Source organism: Kryptolebias marmoratus, linkage group LG15 (genome assembly GCF_001649575.2).
Source record: "Kryptolebias marmoratus isolate JLee-2015 linkage group LG15, ASM164957v2, whole genome shotgun sequence".
Classification (NCBI taxonomy): domain Eukaryota; kingdom Metazoa; phylum Chordata; class Actinopteri; order Cyprinodontiformes; family Rivulidae; genus Kryptolebias; species Kryptolebias marmoratus.
In genome coordinates this window covers 29,257,146-29,283,751 of record NC_051444.1, presented here as the reverse complement: position 1 = coordinate 29,283,751, position 26,606 = coordinate 29,257,146, and the positions used below count along the sequence as shown (strand labels likewise).

Genomic DNA, 26,606 nt, shown 5'->3' with positions numbered 1-26,606 from the left:
CTCAGAACCAGACTAAAGAGGAAACTGATTCTTAATGTTGCAAACATGATGTCAGTTCATAAATATTTTGAACTTTGCTGCATGCTGCAGATTGTCATCATTGGAATAAAGAGAAATATCTGACAAAATTCTCCAAAACAAGTTACCTGGAAGAATATTTTTCTTCAGTCTATGGCTTTAGATTCTTTTAAACAAAATGTTTCCCTCAGCTGATTCAAAGATCTAAGGAAGTTTCTTTTAAGTGGAGAATAAAATGTTCGTCAGTTTAATTACTCAACCGCCTCAGCTTTCACTTCCTTCATTTTCACGATGCGCTCATCAAGTTTCAAACCACACTGAACCTCACAGGAGTCCCTCAGCCACCCGTCCACTCCACCCACTCTGACACCACACCCCGTCTAGCCCCTCCTGCCAGCTGCAGTGAGTCATCGCCCGCAAACGGCAATTACAGCAGCAACAACACAAACACTCTCCTGCCCTCACTTGGCTCTGTTTACTGTAAAGCCAGAGCTCTGCTCATGCTGCTGCAGATTTCAGCTCCCGGCCACACACCTCCTCTCTGTAGATGAAACATTAGCATCGAGTGTCAGACAAACACACACACCTCCTTTCATTTGCCCTGCAAGAGCACATGAAGGGGTGTGCTCCAGAAAGCAGCGTTCATGCACAGAGAACGCCATCTGGAGGCAGGTTTGTATCACTACAGCTGTAAACAAGCTTCAGAACTTGGTGTGGGTGTTTGGTTTGTGATGAAGGATCAGAAGGAAATGATACAGAAAGAAAAACTAAGATGCAGTATGTCATTCATTTAATGAACATTTTTAAAAATTATTGTATGTCGCAGGCTTGGCAACCTTTTAACATCAACTGATGCCAATATGTCTACAGTTGTCAAACCTACTTGACCCTAAAGTAAGGATTGCACAAAGAAACTATAAAACAATGATTGTTTGTTCTCTTTTGTTCAGCTGCTCCCTTCAGGGGTCTCCATAGCGGACCATCTCACCCTGTCCCAGCATCCTCCTCTGTCACACCAACTAGGGCTGCCACTGTCGAGTATTTTTATTTTTCATTAATTTAGTGACTAATTTTTAAATTATTCATCTAAGCTTTTTATTTCTAACAGTCAACTTTAGTATTTACAGTATCCCACAACATAAGATGTAAACAAAGACTTGCAAACTAAAGTACAAACTGTAGGTTTAAACTGCCAGCTGCAGCATAGCAACAAAATATGATGAATATTCAGCGTATAGTGAGGATGTTATTGATAAGAACAGCAGCAAACTGGTTTAAAAACAATCTTTTGTAAGACTTCAGTCACGTGGCTTTGCTGGTCAAAGAGTTGAGAAACAAATAAAATAAAACCGTTTAAAATGTACTAATGGAGTCTCTAGCATAGCTAAATGTTTAACTTAACTACGCTTTTCATATCATACTTATGAATATTATTTATTAATTGTATTTATTATAAACAAATTTGAGTACAATATTTTCTTTTAGCATTTTACTTGAAATACCATTGCTTAAAACAACAGAGGTTAAGAAGAAAATGACGTGAAGCTGGTGGGGAAACATCTGCACAGCCTTATCGAACAAGAGCCCAGATTGTAGCCAGAAAGTTTCCTCAAACATTTATTCACAGGAAAATATAGCTGACAACTTGTCTAATGTCATTTAGCTCATTTAGCAGCTTAAAAACAATTACCGGTGGGTTTGTTTATTCTGATTGTTCATCAGTCCCTATTACTGCTGTTAAGCCATAAAAAAACAAAAACAATCTCCTTGTACAGCATAGAAACGGCTGTTTTATTGCTTGTCTGAAGAACTTCCATCCTTTAGACATGATGTTGCCATTAAAAAGACACAAATGCTGCAACTCCATCATTTCAGTCAAATGCTGGACGGAAAAAGTTGCAATCATGTTTGTTTTGTTAGATTCACCCAGCTGCTTTTTATGCAGATACAGACAAATATAATCATTATCCAGATATGATTACAGTTATCTCAGATGTTAATTTAGGTCCCACTCTCCGTTTTTGTGGAATTAACCAATCATGTTTAGAACGGCTTTGGTTGTGTACAAGTTAACATTGTGAGAAGAACAATAGAGGCAGAACACATTTCACTGTTATAGCCTTTTTGTCTGTATTCCTTTTGTGTCTGTTTTTACACATCAGGACATGCTTAAAAAATAACATTTCAAAACTGGCTGAGCTACAGCCCTGTTTGTGTTTACCATGATCAATTAGCAGGCCACCATCTTGAATCAAGTTGACTCCAAAGTTTATCAGTTTTAGATGTACACCTATTGGTAATTTTATCATAGTTTAAATAAACAAATGCCCAGTGGTTCATGATATTTTCCTAACACACAAACACACACACAGGTAAGTATTGTGTGGAAAATCCTCCCTTAGCAGCAAGAACTCTTTGTGGTGGTTTTCTGTAGGACTTTCTCATGGTTAAGGGGGAGGTTTGGCTCACTCTTTTGCATCGGTTCATTGAGGTTTGCAGACATTTGTTTCTTCTCAGCGTTTTTAAAGTCCCACTACAGCGTTTCAGTCAGGTTAAGGTGTGGAGTTTGACTGGACCACTGCAGCACCTTGATTCTTGTCTTTTTGATCCGTTCTGTTGTAGATTAGCTGCTGTGTTTGGGATCATTGTTCTGTTGCATCATGACCCAGTTTGGTCCGAGCTTCAGCTGTCAGACAGATGACCTCATATTTGACTCTAAAATCTTTTGGTCTACAGAGGAGTTCAGAGTCAACTTAATGACTGCAAGGAGATCAAACCATCATCCCTCCGTCACCGTGCTGACATGATTGTGCTGATATGCTGTTTGGATAAAAAAAAAAAAAAAAAACATGGCAGTGAATGGATCACCTGTAACAGATGCTGAAAACTAAATACTGGATGTGGTGCCAAAATAATTTATTTATCTTTTTTACGTTTGACAAAATCTTCCATGTGTTTTTTATAAAATTGTTTTTTGTTTTGTTTTTGAAAAGCTGTATATTTTAGGTCTCAAGCGCCAGTAATAAAGCAAAAAGCATTTATATTAACAGATTTTTTTTAGACAGAAAACTTGTCTTTCTTTAATCAGGTATAATACAATATTGAAAGTTTTACAGTAAAAATGTTATTTTTAGTGTTCCTAAATGTAATGTAAGCTCAAAATGTCTGTTTCATACAAAGTATTTTGACACATACAGTTTTTCCTAAACTTCAGAACACAACCTTAAATCAAATCATACTTTTTCAGAAAAGAGATTGTGTATATTATTATAAGTTTTTATGTTGCTGAATTGGATTTTAAAACTACAGGGTTACAGTAGGTGTGTTTATGTTTCCATGGTTTCTTGTGTCCATTCAGGAGACGCAGGATCCCTCTGCTGTGCTGTGGCTGGATGAGATCCAGGATGCTATTTTAAGGGCAAACCAGAATACAAAGGATGCCTTACAGTGTAAGAATACACACATTCATGCCACATTCTACCTGGCTCAGTGTCTGTTTGTCAGGAAGCTCTGAAGTGGACTGAAGGCTGATGTTTGCGTTTGTTTCTGCAGTCTCTCAGTCTATCCAGACCATTAATGAGGCGGTGGATGGTGGAGATGCAGCTCAGACTCTGGCTGCTCTGCGGAATCCTGCAGCCGGACTTTACGGCGTCACCTCGGAGTGTGCGCAGGTCTATCAGGATGACTTGTCCAAGATTAAGGAGGAGAAAAAGAAAGAAGGTGAGGAGATGTAGGAAACCAAAAAGAAGGCTTTTATTTGAACTTAAGATGAAGAGGTGAAATCCAAAAACAAACATGTTGAGCTTCAACAGCAAAACATTACTTGGCTCTCTTCGAGCCATAACAGGCACACCTTTATCCACACCTGCGCAGGTGCAGGCAGCTGTAACAGTTCAGGTCACGCACCACCCAAAAACTCATCCCCCGCTCAAGAGACTGTCTTGTTCTGTCTTAGCTGATGAGTCAAATATTGAATTTTCAAATATAATTCACCTCAAATCTCCTCAAATTAAACAGGACAAACAGAGGCTCTCCTTGTTGGTACTAAATCAACTTTTTCAAAGCTGACAGCTGCTTTTTCAATCCTGACAGCTCAATTATTTCCCACTCCCCTCAGATTAAAGTTATCATTCTTGATCATACTCTGTCGTATACAGCTCACATAAATACTGTCATTTCATCTGCTTATTTGAAGCTAATATAAGTCATTTCTGCCCATCCCTCACACCTAGCTCCACTGCCATACTTATTTACATCTCACATTGATTACTGTAACTCTCTTCTCTTCTCTTTTATCCCCCTCTCAAGTCCTTACATTGACTTCAGCTGATTCAGAATTATCACCATAGAACACCCTCTGTAACCATATTACTCCTGTTTTTAAAGACATTCATTGGATTCTAATTATTTACAGGAGTTTTGTCCTATCTTGGTCCAGGAGGGCCACGATCCTGTTTGTTTTAGTTGTTTCTCTGGTTTGACACACCTGATTTGATTAAGAGGCTTCTGTAGAACGTGAAGAGCAGCTCTTTAAGTCTTTAACTAAAACAGGCATGATAGTGGCCCTCCAGAACCCGTACTCTCAAGTCATCTTCAACCATTCACTCACTGTCCCAGCCGCCCGCCTGACTACTATGGCAGATGGAGCAGTCAGCTGCTCCTCACCACACCTTTAAAACTTTCTCCCACCAGATACTCACAACATTGAACTCTCTCTGTATTTTTTAATCATGATTGAAAATCCATTTGTTCAAGCTTGCATAAGCTGTTTGATTCAATATCTGTTTGATTATTTTGTATATTTTGAACTTTTTCAAGTGACTTTATTTTTGTACATTCCTTTAAATAAAATGTATTATTATTATTATTACTAATAATCTCAATCTCAATGGGATTACCTGTACAAATAAAGGTACAATAAAAAAATAAATCTGTCTGCTCAGGGGATAACGGCAGTGACTGGGTGCAACACTGGGTGAAAGGAGGACACAACTATTTCTACAACCTGCAGACCAAGGAGGGCACGTGGGTTCAACCAGAGGGCTTTGTACAAAACAACGTCCAGCTCAACAAGGAGGACATCCAGGTCGGTGTCTCCTCCTTGGCATCTCTTCAAGTTCATTGTTTCTTAAACCCGCATTTAATGCTTTTATTGTCCCTCCCAGGGGGTGGTTTCTGGGGTAACCACAGCTTACAACCGAGAGCAGCTCTGGCTGGCCAATGAAACTCTAATCACAAAGCTTCAGGCTCGTTGCCGTGGTTACCTGGTGAGAAAAGGCCTGAAGGAGCGGATGGACTTTCTGAAATCCCAGGACCCAGCGGTTACATGCATACAGGTGAGCCGGCTGTGTTTAAACCCACCCCTCAGGAATGAAATATGAAGACAAACATCAGTCTGACAGAATAACTTGCTCCTCAGGCCCACTGGAAAGGCCACAAACAGAGGAAGGCGTTTAAGGAGCGTAAGGAGTACCTGAAAGATCACACTCAAGAGGCAGTCAAGGTATAATTGTAAAGCATTTTCATGAGAACAACAAAACAACAACTTGCAATAAAGTCTGAAGGATTTGTTTTTCTTTTTCAGATCCAGTCCTTGGTTCGCATGCATCAAGCTCGTAAGAAGTACAAGGATCGTCTCAAGTACTTCGAAGATCATGTGAGTTGTGTGTTTCCCCCCAAAAAACAAACTGGCTGCTAATTAAATATTGGACAGTTTTAAAGGACCAGGAAAATGGCATTGGTCATTTTCTCTTTTCTTTGCTTATTAAAATATAAACAAGTTCTTTAATGAAAGCTTTAAATCATGATGTGGAGATAAATTTCCCCTGATTGCAGGACTCCTGCAGGGTTTGGAGCAGGCTGATGGCTCATTTAGCATTTTGACATATGTAATGTCGATTCTGTAGGAACTAATGAGGACTATTGATCATCCAAGTGAATAATGTTTATTCCTGCAGATCGATGATGTGGTGAAGATTCAGGCGTTCATTCGAGCCAACAAGGCGAGGGACGACTACAAGACTCTGAGTAAGACTTCTGTTTTGTTTGAACAAACTTTCAGCCTCACGTTTAAACGATCGCATGACTTTAATGTGAACTTCCTGCAGTCAGCGCTAATGATCCACCGATGGCGGTGGTGCGGAAGTTCGTCCATCTGCTGGACCACAGCGACCAGGACTTCCAGGAGGAGTTGGAGCTGATGAGGCTCCGTGAAGAGGTGATCACAAACATCCGCTCCAACCAGCAGCTGGAAAACGACCTGAACCTGATGGACATCAAGATTGGCCTGCTGGTGAAGAACAAGATCACTCTGCAGGAGGTGGTGTCCCACAGCAAGAAGCTGTCCAAGAAGAACAAGGACCAGCTGTCAGACATGATGATGATGAACAAGCAGAGGGGGGGCCTGAAGGCTCTCAGTAAGGAGAAAAGGGTCAAGCTGGAGGCCTACCAGCACCTCTTTTATCTTTTACAGGTAATAATACTTTATATAAATGTTTTTTGTGGGGTCTTTTTCTCTGTGAAATAAGTCCCATTTTATTTAAGACATGACCTAGGAAAGCTTTTGTTGTGTAGATCCAGGGTGTGGTGATTTTTTTGATTTTTAAAAGCACCTGCACTCATTTTATTACTTTTGTAAGACATTTCACTTCTTATCTGCTGAGATTTCTCTGTTCAAACTGAGAGATGCAGAGTTCAAAGCCTGCAGTGATGTACTCACATGCAAATCACTCATCTCCCATGCTTGGAACTCCTCACTTTTCAGTTTGAATTTAGAAAGCTCCTTTGGTGAGAAGCGAAATATCTTAAAAAAAAAACAAAGAAAAGAAGTCCAGTTGCCTTTAAAAAATTTATAATAATAAGTTTTAGGACTTGTGATAGATAAAGCACATAATCATAAAGCCACTTCTCCAGCTGATAATTTCTCTAAATGTCTGCTTCCTTTCAGACCAACCCGACATATCTTGCCAAGCTGATCTTCCAGATGCCTCAGAATAAATCCACAAAGTTCATGGATTCTGTCATCTTCACTCTGTATAACTACGCCTCCAACCAGAGAGAGGAGTACCTGCTTCTCAGGCTCTTCAAGACGGCTCTGCAAGAGGAGATCAAGTAAGAAATGAAATCATTCACAAGCAGCTCATTTGAAATTGTCGCCACGAATGGTTTCTAAACCCACTTGTGTACCGTGTTTGTAGCTCCTGGTAAAGGTTTTCAGTCTTCCTGTGCATTTTACTCATATTAGGTTAAAGTAAAAGCAGCTGGACTTCCTCTTTATTTGTAAAGCTATCAAAAAAGAGGAAGCCATATTTGTAGTTCTCTTGTGTTCTCAATCCATCATCCAACAAGCATAGAGAGCTTTGACACGTATGATGTATTTTATTAATCTAATTAATTTGGCTGTTGGGGTGATTCTCAATTTGTGGCAAACTAGAGACAAGCAAGACAGAGGAAGTAAAAAGATCACAAAATGTTGTGTTTTTGTTTTTTAACTTCCTAAATCTTGTCCAGTTATGCCACTGGTTTCTTTAAAAGTGCAGTTAAGTTTCACAAAAAATAAATAAAAGACAAACAAGAAGCTTTCTGGAATAAAATTGAGTGTTAACTTGTTCCAAAAATGTGAAGAGAAAAAGAGAAATGATGAGTGCAACACTGCATTGACTCAGATGTTCTTAGCAATATCAGACTAAAATTTTCAACTTAATGTGCAGAAAGTCTTTTAAATGTTGCATTTTGAAACTGTCTGCAGGTCAAAAGTGGACCAGATGAAGGAGATTGTCACAGGAAACCCGACAGTAATCAAGATGGTGGTGAGTTTCCACAGAGGTGCGCGGGGACAGAACGCACTCAGGCAGATCCTGGCGCCGGTTGTCAAGGAGATCATGGACGACAAAACGCTAAACATCAAGACTGACCCGGTGGACATCTACAAGGCCTGGGTGAACCAGATGGAGACACAGACAGGAGAGGCCAGGTGAGCTGCAGATTAGAGGAGAAATAAATCCTCATCGAAAACCTATTAGGATTGTTTCAGTCTTTTTAGTTTTCATTCAATATATTTTTTAGTAATGAATCTTAGAAAAACTGTAATCGGATTTAATTTAATATTATCTTTTAGAGATGACAGTTTTTACTCCTCACCATAAAAAATGAGTGTTAAACAAAGCCAGAGTTGGCCCGGTGACTGTCTTAGTTAACGTTAATATTTTCTTTTATTTTTTTAGATATTTTAATCATCTAAGTTCTGTTTTTGCCAATATATTTAGTGGCAAAGAGCTCAGCACGCTGCTGTTCAGGAATGGATACACAAAACACAAGCCAACTAGGAAAATCTAACTTGACAACAAATAAACTTTAAGTACTGAAAACATAACCACAACCAAATCACAAAATTCATCAATTATAAATAAACAAATGAGAGTTGAAGTTTTACCTTTGAACAGAAAGACACTGACCGACCTGTCTGAATATGTTTGGTTTTCAGTGCTGGGTAAAATCACGTAAGGGTGTTTGTCTTCTTGTGTTCGAAGACGCTGAAACTAATCAGGAAAAAATCTTTTTAGCTTACACTCCTATACGACCAAAAGCTTGACTTTAATAATAAAAATCTCAAAACATTGCAAAACAATTTTTTGTATCCGCAAAACATTGCTGTTTTTGTCATTTTGTTTAGATTTTTATTTATTTTTATTTGTTCTAACATTTTAGGACGTGGTTGTTATTTTGAGCTGTTTTGTTGTTTCTTGTAACTATTTGCAGCACACCTGTTGATTTGCATTTTGTGAGCGATGACAGTTCTTGTAAAATTGTTAAAAATTGTTTTCCAATTTGCATTGTGGATTTACATGTTTTCTTTAGTCACGACTTACTGACCTCTCCCAACCACTGTAGAGTAAGATGTTTTCATTTAACAAGGCAGGGTTCAAATATAAGCCCATTATTTAAGATTTTAAAAAAAATATATTATTTTTTTAAACTTGTATTTTTTTGATTTTGGACAGAACCTCAAACACATCTGCAGATTGTTTGTAAAGTGGTACAGTTGTGGCAGAATCAGGAAGTCTGTTTTTTTTTTATTTTTCTCTAAAATTCAAGAAACAAATTTAACTAATTTACCAATCAAATAGTTTAGTTAAATTAGGGTCTGTCTATTTCTTTAAGAGCTGGTTATTATTTTAGGTTTGAGATATTTTGATCCATATTTATTGGGTAAAGGTTGGTTTCTGGTCTACATCCAGTTCAGAATACAGCTGTAAGACTTCTCCCATTCCTGCATTAATTATTTGTCATAGTTTACGTTCACACTGCAGGCAAATGCGACACTATTCTGATTTTTTTTTTTATATTTTCGTTTTTTTCCCCCTGTGTGACAAATCAGATTTTTTCATGGCAGTGAGCACGTGACAAATCAGATTTTTTTTTTTCATATCCGACCCAGGTCTTTTCAGTGTGTGGTACTGAACTGGATGCATATCCAATGTTTTTTAAAGCAACCTTAGTGTAAACTTTCATGTCGCATTTCATTGAACTTTAACACCAGATGAAATGTCCCTCACGTCAAAGTCCCACCAGTCTTGGCTCTGACTCTTCATCCTCACATGTCTCTGCTCAGAGGAAGCAGCCCCATCATCTTTTATCTTTTACCATTTGGATGTACAATTGGCCCCGATGGGACAGCAACTTCTGAATCAATACACACATGCTAACACTCGCAGCGTCCATATTTACCTCCATAAACTCAGCGTGTGGAGTGTCTTCTGTGTGTCCGGGTCATTTCGGGAACTGGAGATGGTTCACATTTAAAATGTAATGTGAATGACCACGCAAAAAAAATCAAAATTGAGCAAAAACATTAAAAATTTGAATTGAGTATTAAGACCTGCATTGTGAACGTAGTCTTAGAAACGGCAATCCGTCCTAAAATCAAACATCTTGATTACATCATTTCAGTGGGTGGGATATACCAATTTGTCCATGTCTGTTTCTTAAATAAACTTGATTTTAAAGATTTCACTCATTAATGGTTAACCTCTATTTTAAATACTACACACACACTGTGACGTCTCAGGTAATCTCGTCATTTCCTTGTTCTTGTTTCGACAGTAAGCTGCCTTATGACGTCACCCCAGAACAAGCCATGGCCCACGAGGAGGTGAGGACGAGACTGGAGGCCTCCATCAAGAACACGAAGATGATCACTGACAAATTCCTGTCCGCAATCATCGTCTCAGTGGACACGATTCCGTACGCTCCTCATTTCTAGCACCACATTAGAGATGCATTTTACTTTTCCCACTGTGGTCTTGCCCGTCTTACTGTTTTTTTGTGGCTTTCATGTCAAAGATATGGAATGCGGTTCATCTCCAAGGTGCTGAAGGACACTCTACATGAGAAATTCCCAGATTCTACAGAAGACGAGCTGATCAAGGTTTGTAGACTGACTCAGTTCCCCTAAACCTAAAAACTATTCATTTTTATTTAATGTTTACTGCAACATGGTGGCATCTTAACCACTCAGGCGATTTCAGACTGAAATGAAAGAATCTCATACACGCATTGAAATGGCTGAGCAAGACTACAGTAAACCTGAGGCTGTTATCTCACCTTAACTCATACGGCTCCTGCTAAACCCTGAAGAGAAACTTGAATTTGACCGTTTTAGTTTGTCAAATGGCCATTTTAAAAACTATAAAACTATCTAGTAGTAGTTTATTCCAGACTTTGGTAAAGCATGCTGAACCATCTCAAACTGATAAGTTTGAAGTATAAGGTTCAACAGTGTTTTGTCTTTATTTGCAGTGTCGAGTTTTTCTTTTTATTTTACTTTCATTTTTATAGTAGATTTGACTGAAAAATTGTCAGTAATGATTTAAACTTTTATTTATTTTACAACATGCGTTCTGATGGTGCACAGCTTTTGTTTTCATTGTAATAGCTGGAGTAAACGGTGAACTTTGACCCCACTGTTTCACCACACAGAGCTTCACTTCACTTTATGCTCCTCATTTAACAGTGTAACTCCCAACTTCTCCCACTTCTGCTTTCCGTGTTTATTACACATTTCTTTCCTTTTTCCTTTTTCTGCTGTGTCTCTTCTCTTTCCATGTTTCCAACCAGCTGCAGTCTCTTTTTGCTGAATTTCAGGTGCCCCCGTTCTCTCTGCTGATATTCAGGTGAGCCACGCCTCTCCTTCCTGCTCCCTCCTCATGCTGCTCAGTCTGTATCCTGCACACATTTCTGCATCCTGCTGTAGCATTTACCAAACCTGTTTGTCTCCTCACTTTTCTCCTGATTTATCTTGATGCTCCTAAATGGAAAAAGTGCACCAAACGTAAAACTAGCAAGTATTTATTTCAGCAATTTCAGCAACAACAATATCAAATTTTAGCTCAATACCTATAGGAGTGAGTTACAGCTGTTTTTGTGTTAGCTATGTGGGTTGTCTCTAAAAGTTAATCAGTTGTGGAAGTAAATCCTGTGTTTACTTCCTGAAAGTTTCATTAAAATCCATCCAGTGGTTCATGAGGTATTTTCCTAACAAACAGGGTTGGCTCAAACAGTTAACGCTAAAAGATCTCCCACAATGAGTAGCACTTGGAGTATGTGTTGTGAATGACCCTCAGCTAATACCAGCAGTTGGTTGTGGCAGCCATCTTGATTTGGGTTGACTTCAAAGGAGTGAGCGTTTCATTAAATTTGTCCGATGTTTTATGATATATTTTGGGAACAGACACATGAACACACACAGATGCATGAACGGGCAAAACATTACCCTCCACCTTTGCCTTTCAACAGGCAATTTTTAAACTACCTTAAATCATAAAGATTTTATTTCTTATTACAAACTTTTTAATTATTTTAATGCATCTCCTAATAAAATGTTGAAAGATCGTGTCACTCATCTTCGACACCATTGTTCTTTGGCTTCTCAGATTGTGGGGAACCTTTTGTATTACCGCTACATGAACCCTGCCATCGTGGCGCCAGACGCCTTCGACATTATTGAGATGTCCGCTGGCGGTCAGCTGACAACCGAGCAGCGGAGAAACCTGGGCTCTGTGGCCAAGATGCTGCAACATGCTGCATCCAATAAGATGTTCCTGGGAGACAACGCACACCTGAATCCCATCAATGAATATCTCACCGCATCCTACCAGAAGTTCAGGTCAGACATCTAGCTTCACATCAGGATCCAACCAGTGGTTTATTTAGTTATGGTGCGTTTGTGGTAAAGGTTTTAACTTCATTCCTTCATCGTTTTTCACAGGCGTTTCTTCCTGGCAGCATGTGATGTCCCCTCACTCGAAGATAAGTTCAACGTGGATCAGTACTCTGACCTGGTCACAGTCACCAAACCTGTCATCTACATCTCCATCGGAGAGATCATCAACACTCACACTGTGAGTTTACAGCACCTCGGTTTTCTGTCAGCTCCTTACTCTTAGGTGTTTTTCAGAGGAGGTCTGATCAGATGTTTCTGTCCCGTTAGCTGCTGCTGGACCATCAGGACGCCATCGCTCCCGAACACAACGACCCCATCCATGAGCTGCTCGAGGACCTGGGCGAAGTTCCCACTGTGGAGTCTCTCATTGGTGAGTAGAGCGGAGGAAGTCTCTTTTGGTGAAAATAGCGAGTGATACTGATGGTGACAACATGAAAATGAAAAAGTAGGATTGGGAAATTATTATGATTTTTTAATTCCTTGTCTTTATTTTCCTAAACACAGACTGGTTTGTTTTGAAGTAAGTTGGTGTTGTAAGCAGTCAGTTTTTTACCTGCAGCAGAAAACAGTCAGAGTGGTCTTTAAATAGAGAATCAGGGAGGATGTATCACGGAGGAGTCAAGCTAACTGCTACTTAGAGCATGATCCATTCAGGAGTAAATTATCACCATCCACAACAACTCAAACCTCAGTCTGGAGACGTATAAGGTGAAGAATCAGATTTTACTGAGGAACAACTGTTGGTTAAAGAGGAAAAACAACTCCTGGAGCTGATCGGTGACAGGATGTTTTTGCACCTTCAGTGAGCATCGTCTGTGTTGCAACATTAAAGTTGGTACAGTAACTACACATAACCTGCGCTGGGGTGCAGTGCCCTTTAGACCCCCTTCACACAGGGTTTAGATCCCACTACACTCTCATCAACTTACATGACCTATTGGAATGTGGCTGACTGCAGCAAATTTAGAAAATCTCCATCAGTGTAAAGACTGTCTTTATGCTCTTAGTATTCACAGAACAGGGTTTTCCTTCTATTTTTGGCATCCTTGAAACACTCTCTGCCCTCAACTTGTTTTATATCTCGCAAAAAAGTGTTTCTTTAATCCCATGTGCACCCACAAGTACACCTCTCTTTAGGCCCCATCCGGGTACAGTTCTCTTAGACTTCGTCAGCATAAAGCCAGGTTGTAGAAGATCAGATGCTAGTGTTTCATGGTTTAAGGCTGATCCCTATTGATTTTCAAAATCACAGGGTCAAAGCTGCTATACCTCTTAATGAGCCATGCCCGACAGGAACCAGCGGAACAGAATCTAAACCTGTTAGTTTCTGCCCTCCTTCTCATTAAGGTGAGAAGCCTCTTCCTCCTGACGACCCCAACAAGGAGGTGATGGGGAAGACGGAGGTTTCTCTCACGCTCACCAATAAGTTTGATGTTCCTGGGGAGGCCAATGCTGAGATGGACGCCAGGACCCTCCTGCTCAAGTGAGTTCACTACCAGCAAAAAGAAACCATCAGAAGAGTTTTTAGCTTCTTCCGTCATTCCGTTCGTCTGTCTGTCTGTTTGCCCGTTTCCAGCACCAAGAGGCTCATCGTGGATGTGATTCGCTTCCAGCCTGGAGAGACTCTGACTGAGATCCTGGATTTGACAGCCAGCCCAGAACAGGTCAGATCCTCGTCTAATGATGTGGACCTTTTTATTTTATGTTTTTGCTCCTGAATAATAATAACTCCAACCTCTCCACTGCAAACAAAACACCAAAGAGTGGCCAGCATGGAGGCATGTCCGCAGTGTTTGTTTAATCAGAGTGGAAAAATCCAGCTTTGCCTTCAGGCATGTAACAGGAACTAGTTTTTCCAACATGTTAGAAGACAAACACAGACTATTTTTGAATGGATAAAGTTCACACAGACGTCCCACCCCTTTTTACAACATCCTTTTTTGGGCAAATGGAAAATTTTAGGCTTCAGAAATGATTCTTCTGAAAATCTTTGCCGTCATGTGTTTACACTACAGGCATGTTCATTTACAGGAAATCAAAATAAATTAGAATTTTATATAGAAGCCAACTGAATACCTTTAAGTTTTCTTTCATTCTGCATGTTAAATATTTAGCATTTTTGTTGACTTTAAGATGATCTGAAGCTATAATCCACGCTGTGTTTTCAGGAAGCGGAGTATCAGCGTGCCATGCAGAGGAGGGCAATCAGAGACGCTAAGACTCCAGAAAAGATGAAGCAGGTCAAACCGGTGGTGGACGACAGCCTGACTCTGCAGGGCAAAAAGGACAAGATCAAGAGTAACCTGCAACGGCTGGCAGAGCTGGGGAAGGTTCACCCCGAGAACCGCTACCAGGACCTGATCAACGACATCGCCAAGGTTTGAACAAATACTCCCGACTTTAATTGTGGACTTTTAAAAGAACGGCCTCATAAGAGTTCAAACGTGATGCGTCTGTGTGTGCAGGACATCAGAAACCAGAGGCGGTATCGGCAGCGCAGGAAAGCTGAACTGGTGAAGCTTCAGCAGACCAACACAGGCCTGAATTCAAAGACCAGCTTTTACAACATGCAGATCGATTCCTACAATCAGTACATCAAAGTGTGCATGGACAACCTGGCCAGCAAGGGCAAGTGAGTGAACCAAAGGAATAGTTTTATTTGTATTACTTTGTGTGGATTACTTCTGTGTAGCTGGTGTCTTACTTGCAGTGGATGGTAACAGAGTGCTCAGTTTGGAGAAGCAGAACACATGAGCCACCAGACATAGTCTATACTTTTGCATAAGATGATTATCGAACCAGTGCTTGGAGGCAACGATGGCGTGAAGTTTATGCCTGTGTGTGTGTGTGTGCTTGTAACCAAAATATCTCAGGAACCCCTGGTCAGATTTAATAAAAACTTTCAAAGATGTATCATTAGACGTACAGCTACACCTGCTCAACTTTGGGAATTTGCCCAATTCATCACAGCTGCTAGCAGACATTAGCCCACACAGAAGTGGCTATAATTCAGTCAGCTTTTCACATATTGTGTGAAAATGTGCTGGTGTTGTACAAGCTGAGGGTCATTCACAACACACTCTTAAGTGTGACATCTTGTGATATTACATGAGTTTGCGTATAATGTTATTTTCAAGGTTTGAACAAAACGATGACAACTCTGTGATCTAAAAACTTGAAACGAGTCCCTAAAATTCTGTTTGTGTGTGTATACGTGTTTCCTCCTACTGGCCATTAGATAAAATGCTGCTTTTGAGCACTGTGGCATTGGTTTTCACACTAATCCAAGTCTTTAAAAAATACACATCTAGGATCCCTCTTACATTTCCTACATTTTTTTTTTTTTGCATTTTATAGCATGAATACCATTAGGAAGCTGATTACAGAATACAGATGGAGGGAGGAAAATAATGCTACAAGATGCATAAAGTCTCCTGAGTTTGCTCTTGTTAGTGGCTGAGATGTTTCAGTGCTGCAGTTTGAAGAAGCAGCTCTGCTTGATGAACTCCAAGGCAGCACTTAGGAATGCACACTGCAACATAAATGACAACTGAGCTAAACTCTGAACTTCCAACATGGCGTTTCTGGCACAAAAATACACAGTTCCCTTTTTTTTTTTCTTTTTTTTTTTTTTTTAATGTTATCTTTCTCATCGCAGGTTGTCAAAGAAACCAGGCGACAGCAAGGCCAAGAAGAGCAAACAGGTTTCCCAGAAGTACACAGCATCTCGGCTCCATGAAAAGGGCGTTCTGATCTGCATAGACGATCTGCAGCCCAACCAGTGAGTTCTGCACTCAATCAGAACAGAATTTATTTTTAACAACCAGATTTAGTTTAAAAATCTATGTTCTTAATCCTTTTTTTAATCAGTCAACATGTTTATAAATCTTGTTTTTTTTTTTTCTTTTCACAGGTACAAGAATGTCATTTTTGAGATCTCTCCATCAGAGACTGTTGGAGTATTTGATGTAAAGGCCAAGCTCATGGGCGTGCATTTGGAGACATTACAGTTAGAATATCAGGTATTGCATTATCGTCCACCACCTAAAGACAAAGGCGGAAAATGTTTTCCCATGTCTGGTTGGGTATGTTTGAGCATCTCTCTGTAACATGAGTTTCTCAGAAAGTAATCATGGATGTACATCAACAACTTGTTTTGCAATCTGTCTATTTCAAGATGGCTGCCTTAGCTAATCAACATTAGCCAACACAAAAGGCTCTAACTCAGTCAGTTTTACAGATATTGAGCTAAAACTTGTTGTAGTGATAGCTGAGTCATTGACAACACACATTGAGGTGAGATCTTGCGATATAGAATAACGTTATTTTCAAGGTTTGACCAAAATGACTTTTTAAATATCATAAGATGATCTTAGTCTTAAGGTATGGCATGAAAGTGGAGGGAGATATACATTCCTCCTTTATTTCTTTCCTCAGCTGCCTGTCGTAGAAGCTCAACCACAGAAGAATTTAGAGGTTTGTCTCATCTGCCTTTCTGTTTCTCTCTCAGAATCTCCTCCAGCTGCAGTACGAAGGTGTGGCGGTGATGAAGCTCTTCGACAGGGCCACCATCAATGTCAACCTGCTCATTTTCCTCCTCAACAAGAAATTTTATGGGAAATAGTAAAAACCAGAAGAGCAAAGGGCTACAGACAATGAATTTTTATCACAAAACTCGCCTCTGGGGATTAATTTAAAGCCCCAAAGTAGCTTTTCCTCCACATTCCTTACTGCACTTCTCAACTGTGCCTATGCAAATTTTTGTGCATTATTATTATTATTATTATTTTTTTTTAATCCAGTGGATCACCACATGGGCTTTACTGTTAATATGCAAGTTTTTCTTCTGTCTTACTGTCTGTAGCTGCAGTTTGGTCAGAAATTTGTACTTTTGGCTTTCCGTTCTATAAATATTATGTGCATGGGCTTTGATTAATTATAAAATTTATGTAAAGACATTGATGTATTTTTTTTCCCTTTTGTAGCTGTTAGTAAATCTTCTCATTTGACTTCTAAAGGCCCGATGAGCATGTCTTTCATCAATATTAAAGGGCTTCTCAGTGGGACGGTGGCACATGGCAGCATGTTGAAGGGCCGGGTTTTTTATCTCGTACTGAACAAATACAATAAAATGGGGGAAAAACAATCTATTTGGGGATAAATGATGCACTTCTTTTCTTCTCATCATAAAAACTCTGTAGTAAACCGTTCTTCACGTTTTATTTTGAATGTTTTTTAATAACTTGCTGTTTACCCGTCATCTGTGGACATATTTGAGTAGAAAATCTGATGCTGTAGTCAGAACCTTGTTGTGTTTCTTGACCATGATAGATTCACATATTCCTGCTCGTCTGTTCTGGCACTAACCTGCTCTTTTAGTCTTTCCCACTTTTTGTCAACCAGTCCAGATGCTGTTTTATGAGCTTTAGAGCATGAAAATGACCAGCAGCACTTATTTTGTGCGCAGAACAGGGTTTAAATAAATGTGCTCATTTATTAGCTTTTCAAACATAAAACAACTGTTTTTTTTTAATGCAAGTTTCCCCTTCAGGTTGCTAATCTGGAGACAACTCAGACAAATTTATGATTGCATTCCAAAATTAATGCAGGAAAACCCTACCTGTTAATCTCCAAGACAGTTGTATTTTAGTTTTTCTGTATTCTTCTCGAAAATACTTCAAATTTCCCCTTATTTATATATTATGTGTGATGTCAGTCTCCAATAAACTGTCGTTTATGTCTGCAAAACCTGACACGGATCATGGAAGTGAGTTTGAGGAAGTGCAGTATTAACCCTGGGGATCCACCAGATGTCGCTCTGCACCATCTTGTTTTTTTGCAACTAGGTGGCATCAGATTTCTTTCCTGGAAATGAGATTTCACTCAGTCTCATGAAGAGTCTTGTTTAAAGTTTTTAGAGGCTGGGGGTGGGGGTTGTCTGAAAAGTAGCTCATCGTGCTGTTGGTATCACTTGAATCCCGGTCGGTCACATGTATTTTACAGTGTACCTGTTTTGGAATAAAGATCTGTCAATGCAGTGCGTTTGGTCCTGATCCTACAACTGTTCAGGCAGCAGGAATTGTGAGGAGTTTCATTTTCTGAAGTTCTTCAGGGATATTTTGTTATTTTATAGTCGGCTGACTTGAAATGTGATGTAAATTTGTTATACTTCCACAGAAAAATGTCAAATGTATTAAGCATTAGCTATAATTGCATCTCTGGAGCCACATGTGACTTTTCATCCCCTGTGACTGACTAAAAACATGATCTAGTCCTTTTTATTCATAGATTTACACTGGGAAACTACTTTCAGCAATTTCTGTCCATTTGTACCAATGCATTTATGAAATTTTTGCAGAAGAATTACGCTAATAAGAAAACAAGGTATGGCTTCCTGTATAAACTGTGCTTTTAAAAACGTTATTTTGCATTTTCTGAGAAAATATGTTAATGCTGAACTTTAACTGAAAACTGAAACGAAATTGTTACTCAAAACAGAACCTAAAATTAGCAAAGCAGTACCTTAAGGTTAAAATGAGAAAACCCAAAGCTAAAGGCTAAAATTAAATTGTAGCTTAAAGCTTAAATTAGCAAAATAGTACTAAAAGCTAAAGTAAGATGTACAACTGGCTCATCATCATTCATAAAGATGGACGAAGCGACTCCACATCCTACAGTTCAAAATTGAAGCCAAAGAGTCGGTTTTTGTGAGTGCCACCATGTTGTGTTTTTGGAGTCATAGTCTGTATTCTTAGGATGTGGGGCTGTACCGTGGATATGAAAGTCCCACCTCCGCACCCTCCCAATGCACTAACAGGCTGTGATGCTGTCAATCGCAGGGTGATAACTAATTGAAACTAAATGTTTTTTTTTAAGTATTTGAGCTGTAAGGTAAGGGCTACATGAACCATGATGGTTTCAACTTCAAGCTTGTCCTCTCTGTAGTTATAGTACATCTTGATAGTTTGGATCTGTACAAACTTTATCTCGTAGGAAAGATGGCTGCAGACCCCCGAGCTATAATAATAAATATCCATCCATTTTCTTTAACCGCTTCTCCATTCCGGGTCGCGGGGAGCTGGTGCCTGTCTCCATCAGTCACTGTGCGAGAGGCGGGGGACACCCTGGACAGGTCGCAAGTCCATCACAGGGCTACATATAGACAAACGAGACAAACAACCATTCACCCTCTCACTCACACCTAGGGACAATTTTAGAGTCATCAATTAACCTAACATGCATGTTTTTGGTCTGTAAGAGGAAACCGGAGTACCCGGAGTAAACCCACATGTGCACAGGGAGAACATGCAAACTCCACCCAGAAAGGCCCCAGGCCTAATAATAAATATTTGTAATTAAAACAAATATTCTGTTTGACGACTCAGAAAGGGAAAGCGGGCCCCATCTCAGGCCTGTGCTTGGTCTGAGTGGGGAACTGCTGACCCGGAGTGGGGATATTGTCGAGCGGTGGAAGGAGCACTTCGAGGGTCTCCTTAATCCAGCCTTCATGTCCACCTTTGAGGAGGCAGATTCCATTACCATGGCAGAGGTCACTGAGGTCGTCAAAAAGCTCCCCGGTGGCAGAGTGCCAGGGGTGGACAAGATTTCCCCCGAGTTGCTGAAGGCTCTGAACACTGTGGGACTGTCATGATTGACAGGTCTCCTGAATGTCACATGGAGGACCGGGACAATGTCTGTTAGGTGGCAGACCGAGGTGGTGGTTCCCATTTTTAAAAAGGGGGACCGGATGGGTGTTCCAACTATCAGGGGATCACAATTATCAGCTTCCCAGGGCAAGTTTACTCTAGGGCACACATGTCAAACTCAAGGCCCGCGGGCCAGATCCGGCCCCCAAGATAACGTTTAGATTTCATCAGGTCTGGCCCTCCAGTCTGGGACAGATCAAGTCTCTGATTCTTATTTTGCTTAAAAAAACTGAACCTAATTAGTGAAGTTTTCTCTCGACAGTGACTTAGAAGCCAACAATATATAGTTTTAATTTCTGCATGATCAGGTTTTTGTTGATGGCTTTTTAAAAAAATGTGTTTTAATGTTAAAAAAATAATTTAAAAGCTGAATGAGGCGTAAGAAATGACTGCTAATGATGTGCTTTTTGAATTTTGATCCATTTGTCTGTGTTCATGAAAGTATGTTTGCTCTAAATTCTGTATAATCTGTAAAGGTCATTGATATTTCTATATGGATGATTTGACATAATACATCTAAAACCAAGGTTAATTTATGTAATTTTTAATAAATATTGATCGTGATCGGCCCTTGGCCAGGACCAAATTTTTAATTTTGGTCCCCTTGCGTCACTGGATTTGACACCCCTGCTCTAGGGTGTTGGAAGAAAGGTTCCAACCGATTGTCGAACCTCGGATCCAGGAGGAGCAGTGGACCACATCTTCACCCTTGTGGGGTTGCTAAAGGGGTCATGGGAGTTTGAGTCTCCAGTCTACATGTGAAGCCTTATGACCACGTTCATCGAGGCATTCTGTGGGGGTGGGGTGCCTGGGTTGTTTTTAAGGGCTATCTGGTCCCTGTATAACCAAAGCAGGAGCTGTGTCTGCATCCTTGTTACAAAGTTGAGCTCGTTCTCGGTGCGGGTTGGACACTGCCAGGGCTGTCCCATGTCCCCGATCCTGTTTGTGGTGTTCATGGGCAGGACCTCAAGCCACAATCGTAGAGAGGAGGGTGTCTGGTTTGGGAACCTCAGGGTCTTGTCTCTGCTTATTGCAGATGTGGTTCTGTTGGCATAGGCCATGACCTTCAGCATACACTGGGACAGTTCACAGCCAAGTGTGAAGCAGTTGGGATGAGAGTCAGCTCCTCTAAGTCCGAGGCCATGATTCTCAACTGGAAACAAGTGGAATACACCCTCCAGGTCAGAAAGAGATGGATTGACAGATAGGGGCCTTGTCCTCAGTTGCTTTGATTAGTCGTGGTAAAGAAAATGTTGAGTCGAAAGGCAAAACTCTCAATTTACTGCTCCATTTATGTTCTCACCCTCACCTATGGGCATGAGGTTTGAATCGTGACCAAAAGAATGAGATCCCAGGTAAAAGCAGCTGAAATGAGCTTCCTTTGTAGGGTGGCCGGGCTCAGCCTTAGTGATAAGGTGAGGAGCTCCATCATCTGGGGGGAGCTCAGAGTAGAGCTGCTGCTCCTCCACATCCGAAGGAGTCAGCTGAGGTGGTTCAGGCAGCTGATTAAGATGCTTCCTGGACACCTCCCTTTGGAGGTGTTTTGGTCAGACCCCGAACTCGCTGGGGGGGGGGGATTATGTATCCTCTCTGGACTGGGAAGGCCTTGGGATCCCCCAGGAGGAGCTGGAGAGTATTGTTTGCCTCCACGACCCAAACTCACATAAGAGGTAGAAGATGGATGGATGGATGTAATAAAAACAGGTTGGAGAATAAATACTTTATATAAAAGTATTTTATCAGCTTTAGAGCAAGTTCCTTTGTGGAATCGTGAAAGTACATAGCTGTTGTGACAGGACTGCTTCACCATAATGTTGAGGATTTGTTGTACGACTAATAAAGATAAAAGCACTCTGACTTGATTTGTTCCTGACAATGAGGCTGCGGAGAAATGCTGTGATTATTATTTTTTTCTTTCAAATTTGGATCTATTTCACATGTTTAATTATATTTATTGATTTAGCTTGCTTGTATTTATCATCACCTGCCACTAAAAGGCAAAGGCAGACAGTATTGGTTTTCATGCCTGTCTGTTACCAGAATATCTCATGACCCACTAAACGGATCTTAATTTAACTCTCAGGAAGTAATCATTACATGTACAGCTACAACTGATTAACATTTGGAGTCAACATGTTTTGAGATGGCTTCCTCAGCCAACTCGCCTTAAAAACAAAGATGACTTCAACTCTGTCAGTTTTACAGATTTTAATCTGAAATTGGGTGCAGTAGTGGTTAAGACTTGATGCCCAACATATATTCTGAGCACCAACAGATCCTTGTTTAAAACCGTTGTTCATTTTTAGGAGTCGACTGTTTCTGTTTACAGCTTGTGAACCACTAGATGGATTTTACTAAAATGTTCAGGAAATAATCATTGGATGTACATCTACAGCTGTTTACCTTTTTGGAGTGTCTACAGCTAGCTGACCTCAGAAAATACAAAACTGGCTATAATTCAGTCAGTTTTACAAATAATGGGGTCAAATTTGGTGTGGTTGTAGCTGGGACTGCATAGTATATCAAAAATATATTGGTGAGCGCAATATCAATATTGGACTGTTTGGATTGCAATAAATCACAGGCAATGAAACAGATTAACATTTTAAGTAAATTCAAGTTGGTCGCCACAGATAATCAGTCTCGGCCAACACAAGAATAGCTACGGTATAACTCAGTCAGTTTTAAAGATACTGAGCTAAAATTTGATGTGGTAGTAGCTGAGAGTCATTAACAAAGCATGCTCCAAGCGTGACACTTGGTGTAAAGTGTGGTATGAAAAGCGGCGGGCGATATGCATTCCTTCAACACTGTCTATTAACAGGACTTCAACAGGACTATTATAAAGAGTGTTACTCCGTCGCCGCCCGGTGGCCACGGCCGGTACTGACAGTGTTTAAACGAGGTAATGTTTTTCTCGCAGCAGTATGGGGATAACCAGCCTGCGGATCTCAGCCGTCGATTCTAGCTCTCTCGGAGGACTAATAATGAGCTGAAAATATCGGGAGCAAATTTTCAGACGTCTCCTCAACCCCGGGCGAAGGAGAGACGAGCTTCACCGTCGGCGCTGCTTGTTTATCTTCATGGAGCCGTCGGACCGGAGTTGGTTTCAAATCTCCCTGCCGTCCGTGGATTAAACACGGGACTCGCCTCTTCTGTGAAGAGCCGTGATATATCAACTTCACTCACAGCGTGGGTCGCGTTTCCACGTCGCAGGCGAACGTTTTGAAGGCTGCTGCTGTGCTCTCCGTGTTCGGGGGAAACAGTGTGTTAAATCCCGTGAAGTCGACGCAGGACCCGGCGGACACTTGTTGAAACCCGTTTTGTACCGAGCGGACCTTTTACTGTTTTTTTTTTTTTTTTTTTTTAATTTTCGAAGGGGACTAACTTCAAAGTCGCTTTTTACACAACATCAGCGGAAGTGTGGAGAAAGGGATAAGGAGCTTTTTGTCTAAATTAACTGAGATGGCTCCCCCAGCAGCTTAGCTAACTTGGCTAGCTGCCCTCGGTCCACCTAATGTTGTGTTAGCGACGCCAGCTAACGTCATGTTAATATTAGAGTCGGACAAGTAGTTCATGGAAAGGTCCTAATATGAACTTATACAAACTAATAACTTGCCGTCGTCGTGCCGTATGCCGTCTCGAAAGTTGCCGCAATTAACCAGCGCACGCAAACGCCAGCGGAGACTTTTATTTGTGTTCACAACTTTTTTTTAATTGCGGGCGCTTAGCTTAGCATCGCTAGCCGAGTTCGGGTCGCGGCGAGCCGAGCTGGTTCCGTCTGCGGGAACTTTACTTTCACCGCTCGGGGAGGTGCGTGTGCCGCGGCCGTCTGATGGGTTTGCAGCAGGGTTCGCTCGGAGGCTTTGGAAGATAGACCCCCCCTCCTCCCGGCTGCTCCCGCTCCCCACTTCTGTATTCATTTTTTTTTACTATCATTATTGTTATTAAAAATCCCTGCTGTCGAGAAACTGCGGCCCGCACACAATGTCCGGCTCCGCGGGCACCGGTGGCTCGACCCCCAGGAAGTTCAGCGACAAGATCGCGCTGCACAACCAGAAGCAGGCAGAGGAGACGCGGGCCTTCGAGCAGCTCATGACGGACCTCACCGTGTCTCGGGTGAGGAAACTCTCCGTTTTCAGCTCGGTGTGTTGTGTGCTGAAGCTCCTCGGCGCTCAGACTGTCACTTTTCTGACAGGCTCAGACGTGTGGTTTTCAACCAGCTCTTCCTTTCCTTATTATCATTATTATTATTATTACTATTAGTATTTCATTAGATGATCTGATCCGCTGCAGGCTTGGTCGGCATAGTTAAAAACATTAAAGACTAAGGACGTCATTTAAAAACAATAAAATAAAAACCGAAATATTTGGTGCCAGTGCAGCTGAACTAATCTAAGCTCAGAAAACAAACCCCTACATTTTAATGTATAAACTGCACAAGAAGTCAAAAGAGAGCAAAGGTTTTAAATGCATCTTGAAGCTGCTTATTGTGGTCACTGTTGGTAACCTCACACCTGTGTCTGTCACTCCCTGACTGCCAAGGCAGACAGGAACACAGACCGGAAAGTTAGCCTCAGACAGCCTTGCAAAAACGAAACGGTACCTTTTTAAAAATTCTTAAACGGTGAGCAGCAGAAGACTCACATGTGAGTTTTTAAGGTGTCTTGTGCTTCACGTAGGCCATGGGACAAGTTTGACCCTTCACTTCCGGTTTTGAAGAGAGTATCTTTTGAGCTAAAATATAAGTGGAGACTATGGAAGCTCAGATGTGTGCTCTGTGCACTCTGGGGTGGATTTGAGAGAAAACCCAAAAGCTCTGTAAGCAGCGGGAGTCACTGGGTGGAAGAAGACAACAGTGCCTGTGTGTTGATGTGCAATTTGTGTACACAACAAAAAGAGTTGTTGGCATAAACTTTCAGACCGCTCAGAAGCTGGTGTGTAAGATCATCATCATCTGTCAGCTGGACGTTCTGTGGGAAAGTCTCCCAAAATCAGGAAACTTAAGCTGCGTCAAATATCGAAAGTCTGTTCCCTACTGAGCTGCACGTTGTGGTGTTTAATTTGATGTCAGAGTTGCATGACGAGATAAGGGGGGGGGCAATGGACGGGAAAGTAATAGTGGTCTTTCAAAGCTTGAGCATTGGTAGGGCTGCACAATATGTCACAATATCAATGGGTGCAATGTCAATATCAACATGGCAAAGGATAAACCTGGCAATCAAATGGACCTCCGCTCCTGTAAATGCCCACATCCGGCACATGGAGGGTGTTGTGATGGTGATGACAGAACATGTTTTTATGGTGTTGCAGCAGGTATCTTCACCTCAGCATTCAACACTAATATCATTTTCCTATTATTGCTCAACTTAGATTGAAAGTTCACGTGACACAGCTTGTGGTCAGGGGGTTAAAAATGCTGCAAACTTGTTTCAAGTCTTGAATTCATTGTAACACTGAGGCCCAAAGTGGATTGGCTTCACTGACTCCTCACTCTTTTCTTTATTTCAAAGAAAGCAGTCATTCCTGTTGAGATGTCTTCAGACCGTGGTGTTGAAAGCGTATTCATTGGGATCAGATTAAAGTCTTGCGAGAAAGGGACACGCGGGCACAAAGGAGGATTTCTTTAGCTCCTTTCACAAAGCAGGAGGCCTTTTCTTTAGTTCTTAAAAGCGTTTCGAAGCAGTTCCTCCCGTTTCTGTGTCGAGGCTGCAGCTGTTTATAGTTGGTAGACGTGCTTTTTACAGGCTCTGATTCCGTTCCTGCTTCAGAGCGAGACTTCTCCTGAGTGATGGGAACCATCTGTGAAGCACACGCGTTGGGATTAGTCCGAAAATGAAACAAAAAAAAAAGAGAGAGAAACATTTGCCGAATGTACAAGCGTGACCTTGAACCTCGCGCTACAAGTAAAAGTAGCGTTCTTTGACGAAATGCACACCGTCCACTGCAATGCGGGCCAAAGTTTTGAAAGTACTGTCGAGTCTACGCGCAGTGGAGGAGTCGCTACTTTTCAACTTGCTTTTATTATTTTTCATGCAGCACAGATGCAACTCGAGCGGTGTGTGGGGGACCGACGTCCTTCAAAAAAAGGAACGTCCTTCAGATGCATTCAGACAAACTGTCAGTGTGGCGCCTCCCTGCAGGGTTGACCTGAGTCGTAGGCACTTTTATTATAACTTCAGGACCTGACTTCTGTGTACTGATCAAAAAAACTCCCTCTTCTTGCTCACTCCTAACTTTGAGGGACCAGAGTGTCTTCTGATGGGGTCCTCCCTTTGTCCTGTCTGTAGAAAATGTGTCTGATTAATACCGATGTGCCTGTTGAACCAGATGTGTTGTTTGGTAGCAGCAGTTGAGCGGGAGATGCCTGAGACGGCTTACAGCAAAGAGCTAGGAGTTCTCCTAAATGCTGCATCTGAAATGTTTTGCTGCAGCTGGAAATATTTTTCAAGAACTGAGACTCCAGTGTAGTTTCCGAAGCGGGACCGTTTGTGGAGGAAAACGGATTCATGATGCATTTAGTTCCTGTTTAAAAAGACATCTTGATGGTTTTGTTTTTGAGGACCTGGTGAAAGTTCCTGCTGTTGAAATGTAACGATTGTGTCAGCCCGGGCTCTTGGAACAGGAGATGAGTCCCCCCCCTTCTCTTACGCCCGCCCCCC

The 26,606-nt window shown here is 41.2% G+C and overlaps 2 protein-coding genes across 6 annotated transcripts in view; both read left to right on the top strand.

Annotated features, from left to right (window-relative positions):
- iqgap1 (IQ motif containing GTPase activating protein 1) overlaps positions 1-18,278 on the top strand; it is a 68,748-nt gene extending 50,470 nt beyond the window's left edge. The window contains exons 16-37 of the mRNA XM_037979711.1: positions 3,377-3,467; positions 3,571-3,738; positions 4,962-5,104; positions 5,184-5,354; positions 5,438-5,521; positions 5,603-5,674; positions 5,976-6,045; positions 6,126-6,490; positions 6,965-7,128; positions 7,766-7,990; positions 10,120-10,260; positions 10,360-10,444; positions 11,949-12,181; positions 12,284-12,416; positions 12,506-12,608; positions 13,586-13,721; positions 13,815-13,902; positions 14,407-14,616; positions 14,704-14,870; positions 15,897-16,019; positions 16,152-16,260; positions 16,749-18,278. Coding sequence (XP_037835639.1) covers positions 3,377-3,467; positions 3,571-3,738; positions 4,962-5,104; positions 5,184-5,354; positions 5,438-5,521; positions 5,603-5,674; positions 5,976-6,045; positions 6,126-6,490; positions 6,965-7,128; positions 7,766-7,990; positions 10,120-10,260; positions 10,360-10,444; positions 11,949-12,181; positions 12,284-12,416; positions 12,506-12,608; positions 13,586-13,721; positions 13,815-13,902; positions 14,407-14,616; positions 14,704-14,870; positions 15,897-16,019; positions 16,152-16,260; positions 16,749-16,862 — 3,195 coding nt within the window. The 3' untranslated portion in view covers positions 16,863-18,278. The remainder of the gene's footprint in view (positions 1-3,376; positions 3,468-3,570; positions 3,739-4,961; positions 5,105-5,183; positions 5,355-5,437; positions 5,522-5,602; positions 5,675-5,975; positions 6,046-6,125; positions 6,491-6,964; positions 7,129-7,765; positions 7,991-10,119; positions 10,261-10,359; positions 10,445-11,948; positions 12,182-12,283; positions 12,417-12,505; positions 12,609-13,585; positions 13,722-13,814; positions 13,903-14,406; positions 14,617-14,703; positions 14,871-15,896; positions 16,020-16,151; positions 16,261-16,748) is intronic.
- A 4,556-nt stretch (positions 18,279-22,834) lies between these two features.
- The window catches only part of crtc3 (CREB regulated transcription coactivator 3), a 58,416-nt gene continuing 54,644 nt past the window's right edge, over positions 22,835-26,606 (top strand). For 4 of the 5 annotated variants that reach the window (XM_037979673.1, XM_017435024.3, XM_017435023.3 and 1 more), the window contains exon 1: positions 22,836-24,063. In XM_037979673.1, coding sequence (XP_037835601.1) covers positions 23,932-24,063 — 132 coding nt within the window. In that variant the 5' untranslated portion in view covers positions 22,836-23,931. Of the gene's footprint in view, positions 24,064-26,606 lie in introns of all 5 variants that reach the window. The other variant, XM_017435022.3, reaches the window with a different exon arrangement.